The sequence below is a fragment of the Trichomycterus rosablanca genome, chromosome 6 (assembly GCF_030014385.1).
Source record: "Trichomycterus rosablanca isolate fTriRos1 chromosome 6, fTriRos1.hap1, whole genome shotgun sequence".
Classification (NCBI taxonomy): domain Eukaryota; kingdom Metazoa; phylum Chordata; class Actinopteri; order Siluriformes; family Trichomycteridae; genus Trichomycterus; species Trichomycterus rosablanca.
This window is the reverse complement of record NC_085993.1, coordinates 32760560-32772343: the sequence shown is the minus strand read 5'-3', so window position 1 is coordinate 32772343 and position 11784 is coordinate 32760560. Positions and strand designations below refer to the sequence as shown.

The following is an 11784-nucleotide window of genomic DNA, read 5'->3' as shown; positions in this document are numbered from 1 at the left end:
CACACACACACACACACACACACACACTTAGGGAACAGTAGCCTTTCAACCTACTAGCTTGTATTTAGAATGTATGTAAACCAGAACTCTCAGTGCAAACGCAGGAAAACATACCAAAGTTCTAAAAACAGTAACCAGAAACGAGTATCAAATCCAGATGCAGGACCTATGTTGCTTAGCAGCATCCACTCTACGTGCTGCCCCATCATCCATCATGTCATCTGGAATACTCTTTGTCAGTATGTGTTTAATTATCTTACATATACACACGAGGAACAGGTTCTGAACTTTATATATATTCTTAGTGTGTATATTCTTAGTATTATATATATACATATACTGTATATACACGTATATCTATCTATCTATCTATCTATCTATCTATCTATCTATCTATCTATCTATCTATCTAATCTATATATATATATATATATATATATATATATATATATATATATATATACAGGGGTTGGACAAAATAACTGAAACACCTGGTTTTAGACCACAATAATTTATTAGTATGGTGTAGGGCCTCCTTTTGTGGCCAATACAGCGTCAATTCGTCTTGGAAATGACATATACAAGTCCTGCACAGTGGTCAGAGGGATTTTAAGCCATTCTTCTTGCAGGATAGTGGCCAGGTCACTACGTGATGCTGGTGGAGGAAAACGTTTCCTGACTCGCTTCTCCAAAACACCACAAAGTGGCTCAATAATATTTAGATCTGGTGACTGTGCAGGCCATGGGAGATGTTCAACTTCACTTTCATGTTCATCAAACCAATCTTTCACCAGTCTTGCTGTGTGTATTGGTGCATTGTCATCCTGATACACGGCACCGCCTTCAGGATACAATGTTTGAACCTTTGGATGCACATGGTCCTCCAGAATGGTTCGGTAGTCCTTGGCAGTGACGCGCCCATCTAGCACAAGTATTGGGCCAAGGGAATGCCATGATATGGCAGCCCAAACCATCACTGATCCACCCCCATGCTTCACTCTGGGCATGCAACAGTCTGGGTGGTACGCTTCTTTGGGGCTTCTCCACACCGTAACTCTCCCGGATGTGGGGAAAACAGTAAAGGTGGACTCATCAGAGAACAATACATGTTTCACATTGTCCACAGCCCAAGATTTGCGCTCCTTGCACCATTGAAACCGACGTTTGGCATTGGCACGAGTGACCAAAGGTTTGGCTATAGCAGCCCGGCCGTGTATATCGACCCTGTGGAGCTCCCGACGGACAGTTCTGGTGGAAACAGGAGAGTTGAGGTGCACATTTAATTCTGCCGTGATTTGGGCAGCCGTGGTTTTATGTTTTTTGGATACAATCCGGGTTAGCACCCGAACATCCCTTTCAGACAGCTTCCTCTTGCGTCCACAGTTAATCCTGTTGGATGTGGTTTGTCCTTCTTGGTGGTATGCTGACATTACCCTGGATACCGTGGCTCTTGATACATCACAAAGACTTGCTGTCTTGGTCACAGATGCGCCAGCAAGACGTGCACCAACAATTTGTCCTCTTTTGAACTCTGGTATGTCACCCATAATGTTGTGTGCATTGCAATATTTTGAGCAAAACTGTGCTCTTACCCTGCTAATTGAACCTTCACACTCTGCTCTTACTGGTGCAATGTGCAATTAATGAAGATTGGCCACCAGACTGGTCCAATTTAGCCATGAAACCTCCCACACTAAAATGACAGGTGTTTCAGTTATTTTGTCCAACCCCTGTATATATATATATATATATATATATATATATATACAGTAGATCTGTAGTATATCTGTTTCTCTGCATGCTTTGTTAGCCTCCTTTTATGCTGTTCTTCAATGGTCAGGACTCTCCCAGGACCACTACAGAGCAGGTATTATTTGGTTGGTGGATGATTCTCAGCACTGCAGTGACACTGACATGGTGGTGGTGTGTTAGTGTGTGTTGTGTATAAGACACAGCAGCGCTGATGGAGTTTTTAAACACCTCACTGTCACTGCCGGACTGAGAATAGTCCACCAAGCAAAAACATCCAGCCAACAGAGCCCTGTGGGCAGCATCCTGTGACCACTAATGAAGGTCTAGAAGATGACCGACTCAAAAAGCAGCAATAGATGAGTGATCGTCTCTGACTTTACATCTACAAGGTTGACCAACTAGGTAGGAGTGTCTAATAGAGTGGACAGTGAGTGGACACGGTATTTAAAAACTCCAGCAGCGCTGCTGTGTCTAATCCACTCATACCAAAACAACACATACTAACACACCACCACCATGTCATTGTCACTGCAGTGCTGAAAATGATCCATCTTTTCTGTTTTTCTGGTGTCTTTTATGTCCATCTAGACAGATTGTGAATAATAAAGTGAGAATTGGGGGGAAATTAACTTATATACATAACTGTATTATTGGTCCCATTACTGGTCACGTCTTTATTAAGGTTGCACAACCTTTTTTTTTAACCCCCTCATCATTCAAACCATGCCTCTGGATCTGTTTTTGTAGAAATTTGACCAGGCCAGGTAAATTCAATGGGTTGAAAATGGGTCAAGACTGCCAGGGCTGATTGAAATTAACCTGATGTGCTTAATTAGCTGAACAGGCCTAATAAAGTGTGTTATTTGGTTGAGTGGTTGAGTAAGTAACCAAGAAAGGGGTTATATTCTCACAAGTGTTGTATTCATTTGGATAATCTTAAAAAAATATCATGTTTTACTATTTTTTTATGTATGATAAAATAATAATGTACAATGAATCTAATATTATTAAATGTCACAAATTTTAACATCAGATGTGACAGTTTTTAAAATTAAATAATTTCTTAAAAGTCATTTTAGTAAAATGCAGAAATGTTTAAACATACAATTTAATTACCAGTGGCTGTATAACAATAAAGAAAACTGCTGAATCGCTGGGGATTTATTGACAGTACAGTCAGCATCAGTTGCACATATAAAGCTTTTTTCAGCAGTTTGTTGAGTGGCGCAATTTACAGTAATGATGTCTGAGAAGCGAAAGCCCCATGGGGTTTCACTCTGATCATGTGACATCCTCTTACCTTCTGTCATCTACCAAAGAAACTGAGTTGTGGATTCAGAAACAAAAGAGGAGTAGAACTAGAAAGTATGAGCAGCTCAGTGATCTACATTAAACAGTTGCTGAAGAAAGACTGGATGTTTAGGCCAGAGTGCAAAAAACAGAGCAGAGATGCCCCAACATGCACGGTGAGTGATATATTACCATATTATTATAATAATAAATAAAAATTTAGAAATTTGTCATGAGACTTATTGGCCTGTTATGCCTTCATGAATATATATATATATATACTGTATATATATATATATATACGTATATATAAAAGAAGAATCCGTATTTAACTAACAAAATGTGTGTGCAAGAATGGACAAAAATCCACTTGCAAAACTGTAACAAATAGTGTCCTCAGTTCCCAAAGTCTCATTAATACAAAAGCTCATAGAACACAGTTGTCAAAATGCCTCTGTCCCAACTTTTTTGGAGTGTATTGCAGGCATCAAATTCTAAATGTGTTTTATTAGAACATTACAGATTCTTCTTTATGTATGTATGTATATATATATATATATCCTATATATTTCATAGGAGGAGACGTGGCAACAACAAAGTTTTTAAAACCCACTTGAATATATTCAAGTGAATATATATTCAAGTGGGTTTTAAAAACTTTGTTGTTGCCACGTCTCCTCCTATGAAATGGTAAATAACTGCAATTCATTTAGAACTAATCTTTCTTCTAGACATTACATACTGTTAATACAGTGTGTTGGTGGATACATATTATTAATCAGAATTCTTTTTCAGACACCACAACTTCAGATAAAACAACTAGCTCATGACTCCTCAAGGTAATAATAAGCTACTATATGTATTGATTTAATGTGCGTTTAATTTGTTTGTTTTCATGCGGCTTTTTCATACAGCTAAACGTTGACCACTTACACGTCTTTATGTTATAGGCAAAATGTTGTCATGTTAAAAAAAGATGATGAAGCTTTTGGATTCAAAATCAAAGTAAGGGACTGATTAAATTACTTGGTTTTCTTATTGACATTTACATTCTTACTTAGTAGAGTCTTAGTACACTGAGTTATTGTCTTTTTCTTTCTTATAGACGGACACTAATTACTGCAAACTGGTAACGTGTGTATGTTCAGTAACGAAAAACAGTCCTGCAGAGAGTGCTGGCATAAGAACAGGTAAAATATTCTTCATAAATAGAACTTTTTCAATACTTTCTAAAATGTGAAGCTAATATTTATTTACTCTTTTCCTTGTATATTCTTTATTTTATAGGTGATGTTATTATAACTGTCAACAACATGTGTGTGGAGGGTTTTTCACATCAGCAAATTGTTGACCTGATTCAGAAAGGACCCTGCCTGCTCAAGTAAGTTCTACAATGTGTTTAAAAGCTGTTGCAAACATGAAATTTGGCATTCCTGTTTGGTCTAAATTGATTTAATTCTTTAATTTTATTTATTTGTTTTTGATGTGATGCTGTTTTAGGAAAAAGCTAAATAATGCATACTTATTGTACTTATTCTTTACTCCAGTAAAGAACTGGAAAAATAAACAAATATGTATGCAATACCTGTTAATATATTACATTAATATAGTAAATAAATACAATACAATTTATTTCCAACACTGAAACATTAATAAATGTATTTCAATCTTGTAAAAGATTCAAAACACGAAACATGCACTTGCGCCCCAGTTCAGCTTTTTTCTGTGCCCCTGGCATTTTGAAATAAGTGTTTATTTAAATAATTTTATAAAATAAATACATATTGTGGACAAAGTTCATTACCCTTAAAATAGCATAATAATGAATAATTATTAATTATTAAATAATTATTGTATTAAGAAAAATGTGTGCCAGGTTCCCCCCAAATCACCAGGCGCTTTAATATATATATATAATAATAATATATATTATTATTATTATTATTATTATTATTATTTTTTTTTTTTTCTCAGTGCCCAGTGATTCAGGGGGAGCCTGGCCCACCTTGACACTGATCAGGATAATCCGTTGGTAAAACATGAAAATGGAATAAATGAAAATCAGATAAATACTTGTTTAGCAATGCGTTCAATTAATATTAAATATGCACTGGATCAGAACTGTGTACTGAATTCTGAAATACGTGTTATTTTAAATTAGTATCATTTAAGTATATATATAATATATATACTGTAAGTATAGTAAAATATGTATTGTACAGAAAAAAATATTTTGTGAAGTATCAAGTAATACAAGTAATAAAAGTTAAGCAATGACAGAAATCATATTTAGAGTAAGAATTAGGTACTGTGTAAGTATTCTGAAAACTACTGAATACTGTTTATGAAGAAGAAAGAAGAAATTCTGGACTAAATAAGTGTTTTATATAAAAACCACAAGCGTAAAACTTAAAAAATAGCTTCTAAATAACGACCATGTGTTGGGGTGGCATTGTGGTGCAGTCACAAAGAGTGGGTGCTAATCAACAACGTGGGTCCTGGATTTTCTTTAGGAGTTTCCCAAAACATGCAGAAGGAGGTTTGGAAACTTTAAATTCCTCTTAGGTGTACTAAAGGTACTAAAATTGCCCTTATATGCCCTACTATGTACAATACACCAAAGAGTTCTAAATAAATACTGTCTAAACAGATATTCTGATATAGGATAATGTATTTATAAGCTATTATAATATTGTACAGGGTATTGAACAGTTTGAAATCAGAACCCTGTGTTGTAAGGCTCTTTGTTTAACAGGTGTTTAATAATGTCCACTGAACTAGTGTGTTTGCCCTGTGATAAACTGGTCACCTGTTCGGGGTGTTTTCTACTTTTCGTTTAGAATGGAACCCACTTCGACCCTAAATAGGATAAAGTGGTGATAAAACAGACAATAAATGAATAAATGTAGAAATGTAAACTGAATAGCTATTCTAAATCAGTACTGTTTGTTAAACCAATAGTTTGTAATGAATGGGTACTAGTACTGGGTACTAATGGGAATTACCACAGTGTAGTGAACAGGTATTCTAAACACTCAAAATTGATCTGCAGTGTTTACTATGCTTGCATTGCTTAATTGTAATGTATTCATAGGTTGGGGATTGTAAAATGCACCTCTGTGAAACAAAAAGAACTGCAACAAAAATTACACCACTTACAGGTAAGCATCCACTTTTCTTTTTTACTGTTTGTTAAAGTCCAGTTAAGTGTGTCATCATGCTGGTAGTTAACACAGGCCGTGAGAAATTATTGTTAGTGTGTTGGTGTTGTTTCTGGGAAATGAAAAATTTCTCTGACTGCTTGTATTGTTTCCTACCTTCTCAGATGCAGCTCAAAGATAAGTGGGAGGAGCTGCAGAGACTAATCACACAGGAAGAACATATCAGATGAGGTGTGTAAACCAGTGAGTGTGTGTGTGTGTGTGTGTGTGACAGTCTGAAGTGAGATCAAAGGAGATTAGGGGGTTCCTATCACTTCCTATTAACTCGCTTCATAATGAAAATTGCGTGAGATGCTTGTGTGTGCATTTTCGTCACTGACAGGAAAAGAAAATGCCTACTGAGCAGATTCTAATGAACTGTGGTGAAAATCCTGTAGAAATGAAAGTTTGTTAGATGCACCAAGGCATTTCCCTCATGAGCTTCAGTTTGTAGTTCAGTTGCAGCCTATTAGGGCCACATATGCATCAAAATTGGATTTATAGACAGTAAATGAATGAGTCTGAAATCTGTTGTATAAAACAGTATATTACACATCTTTCTAAACAGGGAAATTATTGCTTTAAGAAGCCCTTACACAGACAAACCATTGATGCCATATCTGTAGCATGTGTGTAACTACCTGGAACAGTTATATAAGCTTGCTTCCAGAGAACAGAATAACAAAATGTTTATTCAAACTGACTTACATGCTGTACTAAAATAACATAAAAAAAATGCGCTAGGTTCACTGGATGCATAATATGTACTGAATAACAGTATTAACAGTTAAAAGCTTACATAATGCCTGCGACACACTTCAAAAAAGCTGGGACAGAGGCAAAATAAGAAAAAAAAGTGTATAGAATATTTAAATTACAGCATTCCACAACAACATGTAAATTGGTAACAGGTGAGGGAATTATGACTGGGCTTAAAAATAAAATCCACCAAAGGCTCAATCTTTACAGCAATGATGGGCTTTGCCAGTCACTTAAAAAATAACTCTTCTTTATGCCAGATTGCAAATAATTTAGTCCTTCTACAGTTTATAATATGTGATGTTTCATGTTTTAATGTTGCATCATTTTAAAACACTACACAATAAGCAAGTAAATTGGTAACAAATGAGGGAATCATGATTATATATTAAAAGAAAATCCATCAAAGGCTCTGTCTATACAAGCAAAGATGGGTCATGGCTGATCACTTTGTGCCAAACGTCATGAGAGAATTGTTAGTCAGTTTAAAAAGAACATTTCTCAGTTCAAAACTGCAAATAATTTACCGTCTACTGTTCATAATATTGTGAAAAGATTTAGGGAACCAAGAGAGATCTCAGTCCACTGTTAAATGTGCGTGACATTTGAGCTCTCAGACAGCATTGCATGAGAAACCATAATGCTACTGTGACAAATATAGCCACATGGACTCAGGAGTGCTTCAGAAAGCCGTTTGCATAAAGAAATGCTACCTGAAACTCTAGTACACAAAGAGAAAGCCATACATCAGTTCTATGCAGAAAACTATCTGAGTTCTCTGGGCCCGAGCTCACCTCAGGTGGTCTGAGAAACGGTGGAAATGTGTGTTCTGGTCAGATGAGTAGCAGCTGAATTCTTGTTTCAAACAAGAATGGACAAAATTCCACTTGCAAAACAATAATTACTGTCCAAAGACAATTAAAAGTGGCTGAGACGTTAGGTTGTGTATAGCTCTATACCTTATATTTGATTTAAAGAATTCTGTCGTAATTTCTAAAAAAAAAAAAACCTATACAAATCAAGTTTAAATAATAAAGGAATAGTAATAACGTCTTTCCTAAGGTTTTGTGGTATCCATGCATAATTCAACTGACCCAGTTACATGTATATTCTTCTCTTTAAAACAAAGACATGACAAATGAAAAATACAGATTTAAAGCTATAAAATTGTAAATTATGGTCAATGAACTGCCTCAGCAACTGCCCTTATACTTCATTTATATAAAAATATTGTCTTCTCATTACAGGCTAATGTCTAGTTGTGCTAGGTGTACCATAAAAAAGCTGATAAGAATAGGTTAAGAGACTTTAACTTGAAACTACATCGCATAGACTTGGACTTAAATGATTTAGGCTTTATTACTGCATGTTTAACTTTAATGGTTAATTAAACCATGTATGTAAACACACTCTTTAGTCCAGGTAGTTGACCATACTGGTTCTACTGTGGATGTCGCATGTGGATGTTAGCTATTTTAATATGTTTATTACTTTATTTACAATTACAACTGTGTAAATAGGAACAATACTATGATTGATGTGCTGTGTTCCACAGATAGAATAAAATGAGAAGCTGTAAAGACTGCATCTGCCACAGTTTTATGTGTAAAATAACTATTTATATGTGAATCATATCATATGTAATATGTTCATTATGTCATGTCATGTCATGCCACTGCGCTGTCACTGTTTTTTCACTGCACCTTTTTAGTCAGTCAGATTATTCAGTTGAGAAATATTATCTTCATGATTTGTCAGAACTGTTTCACTGTATTATGCCAAATTCTAAGTTTAGCACTTGCTTGTCACAGCACAAGTCGAGCGCCATCAGACTAGGAGATCATTTTTCAATCATGTATTGCCCAAGTGTGGTAGGGCTGTGCCTACTGCAGCCTCAGATTCATGTTTTTGGCTGATAGGAGTGGAACTTTTGCTTTTGTAGCCCATCCGCCTCAAGGTTTGATGAGTTTTAACTTATTAAAGTAAAAACCTTTCTAACATTGCTGACATACTTAAACCAGCCCATCCATCACCAACCTTTATACCATGGTTCAAGTCACTCAGATGGCATTTTTCCAGATTATTTAATGTGACCTTTAACTAAAGCTTTTGATGTGTTTGCTTTTATGCATTGTGCTGCTGCCACACGCGTAGCTGATTAAATAAACACATGAATAAGCAGGTGTAGAGTACTTTCTATTATAATGGCTGCTGCGTTTATGTTCACACTAAGCTAAAATCATTTTTCCTATCTTCTTTAGGTGACCAAAGCGATACAGAGTGTCAGGCCTGGCTTGCATTGGAGCATCCCACACTCCCCTCCAGTCCTCTTTGTTGAATCTAGCATCCAGTGAAGAACTTCTTGGAGAAACACTTTGTCAGAGCTGTGCTTGGAAATTGTACACTTTATAGGTTTATAAAATGTACATATAAAGACAATATTTTTGTGTCTTTTAGAACTCAGTTAATGCTTTATATAATAAATTAAAATGTATTTATTAATATTTAACATGGTAGAAGCTGTATTTCTTATTTTTTCATAGTATATTTTTATGTATTCATATTTATTTCGACTTGTTAAAATATACCATGTTTTTTGTGGTTTGGTGCAGTAATTAAAATGCTAATCACATTTTTACTGATTCAGTATCATGTCATTATCTATGGGTGTGTGGTATAAAGCTTTTGCAGCGCTGGTGGGTTTTATAGACCACACACAATCAAAAAATCTAAACGTCAGCAGGAAATAGTTTCATGCCCACCTACACATTTCCATACACTTACATTCATTGCTTAATTTTTCAACTTTTAAAATCTGCACATAAAACGCTCTGTATTATTGTATGTATTACTTTATGAATAAATCTAGCCAATACATTGGTTACTTCATTTTTATCTTTCTAACTAAACAGAGCAAAGCTTGATTTCAAACAGCTCTGTAAAATAGTTTAAAACATTTTAAACTATACCATCAAGTCAAGCAGTTATCTTTAAGTTTTTATCTATTTATAAGCATTAAGAAAATACAGAGAAAATCAACACATAAGTTTTGTTTTCTTTGAAATATCTATATCATAAAATAGATCTAAATTATGATCACAATGCACTTCAGCCCTACGCAAAAGTCACAATTTAATTTGCAGTTGTCTAGTTATAGGAACTTGACCTGATATTGGTGCCCATGTCAAAATAAGGGTTTTTATTCTTAACCACGAGACAGCCCTCATGAGACCCTTGTTCTCATGGTTAACCAGAAATTACAGGACTCTTAACCTGTAATACATTGTGTCCCTGTCAAAATAGAGGATCTTACTCTATCCACAGATAACCTTTGTGAGGCCCTGTTTCAGCTATCATGGTTAATCAGTACAATAAGTGCATACAACACAACACAGCACTATGTGTTGTACCATAAGGCTGTTGTACCATAGCTATCAGGCTGTTGTAAGGCTGTTGTACCAGGATTGTCAACAGACTAGAGTATTTTTTTAAAAACTGATTTTACCTGTGGATGAACAGTCAAGTTTCCGCACTTATATTTTTGTTGGAAATGGTGAGGGTGGGAGGAGTATGCCTCTATCCGCCAATCAGGGTCCTTACACAGCATTTGAAGACCCCACCCACATATTCCGGGTATCCCTCCCTGCAAGCACTGCCAATTATGCCCGCTAGATGGCACCCAGCCATTGGAGGCAACAGCAAGTTTCGAACCGAGGAGTTTAGAATCTTGGCACTGGTGTGCTAGCTGAATATCCTGCTGTGCCACCTGGGCGCCTGAGCAGAAACTTTTTAAAGATCCCTCATACCTTACTTGCTACACTTGGGGGCAACGCTTTAAAAGCTTATCTAGTACTCAGCTCAGGTCCTAGTCATAACTCACTCTCTGGCAATTTTGCTAGTGTTTTTACTAGTGGTTTCATGCTTTTGTTTTGAGGAATTCAGTCAGTGATGGTAATAACATAGTAGTTCTGAGGATGTCGCAGACATCCTTCATTCTCAACTTTTGTCCATGGGTGGAGTGGAAACCTTCTGGTTTTTCCCTCTGTTCCCCTGTCTGGGTCCTATGGTGAGCATTTGGGTTGTACTCACTGGTGGACTGAGTAGCTGGTGGAGTTGCGCCTGAGCACTCTTGTTTCTTCTTAAGTCAGTCACTGTGTTTTCTGTATCATCATAGCAATCTGACTGTGGATTGCAGTGTTTCTGCTCCAGTAATGCAGTTTCCTGTCTTTTCATGTTGCAGCTTTGGTTTGGTTACTTGTTTATTCATTTTGTTATTATTTTGTCTTTTGTTTTTGTGGCTTGCCACAGTATTTATTTTTGCCCCATTAAAGCCTCCAGAACTTGGGGTCATTCCCTTAATTTTACTGGCACCTCTGTCATAATCTGCTCACCATTCTATGACAGTTTTTCCACATTTGAACTATAACTTATTACTTTTAACACTATTAATACATGTTTTACTTAGCAATAAACCCAACAGAATTTACCTGTTTGTAAGTGTAGTCACTTCAGTTTTGTTTGCCCAACACCTGTAGATTAAAATGACTTCCACTGAACAGTGGTGTTGTAAGAGCAGTTAAAAATACCTGTCGGAAGGTGTTAGAGTTGACGTCACAGACACAAATTCAGAGACTGAGTGATGATAGGTGTTTCTCACTGAACAGTGAAACCCAAAACCTCATCAGCATGCTAACAGGGTGTGTGACTAAGCAACGTGGTTACTCTCTGTCCTCTAAACCACACACTGTGTCAGAGAGAGTGAAAGCCACAGCTGGACCTCAAG

At 36.2% G+C, this 11784-nt stretch overlaps 1 protein-coding gene across 1 annotated transcript; it reads left to right on the top strand.

Moving 5' to 3' along the window:
* Nucleotides 1-3138: 3138 nt before the first annotated feature.
* LOC134316484 (cytohesin-interacting protein-like) lies at nucleotides 3139-9397 on the top strand. Its single transcript, XM_062996860.1, has 8 exons — nucleotides 3139-3218; nucleotides 3838-3881; nucleotides 3993-4047; nucleotides 4148-4232; nucleotides 4330-4423; nucleotides 6137-6203; nucleotides 6368-6434; nucleotides 9263-9397. The coding sequence occupies exons 1-7, from the start codon at nucleotides 3168-3170 to the stop codon at nucleotides 6431-6433; spliced, it is 462 nt and encodes a 153-aa protein (XP_062852930.1). The 5' UTR covers nucleotides 3139-3167; the 3' UTR covers nucleotide 6434; nucleotides 9263-9397.
* The last annotated feature ends 2387 nt before the right edge of the window (nucleotides 9398-11784 follow it).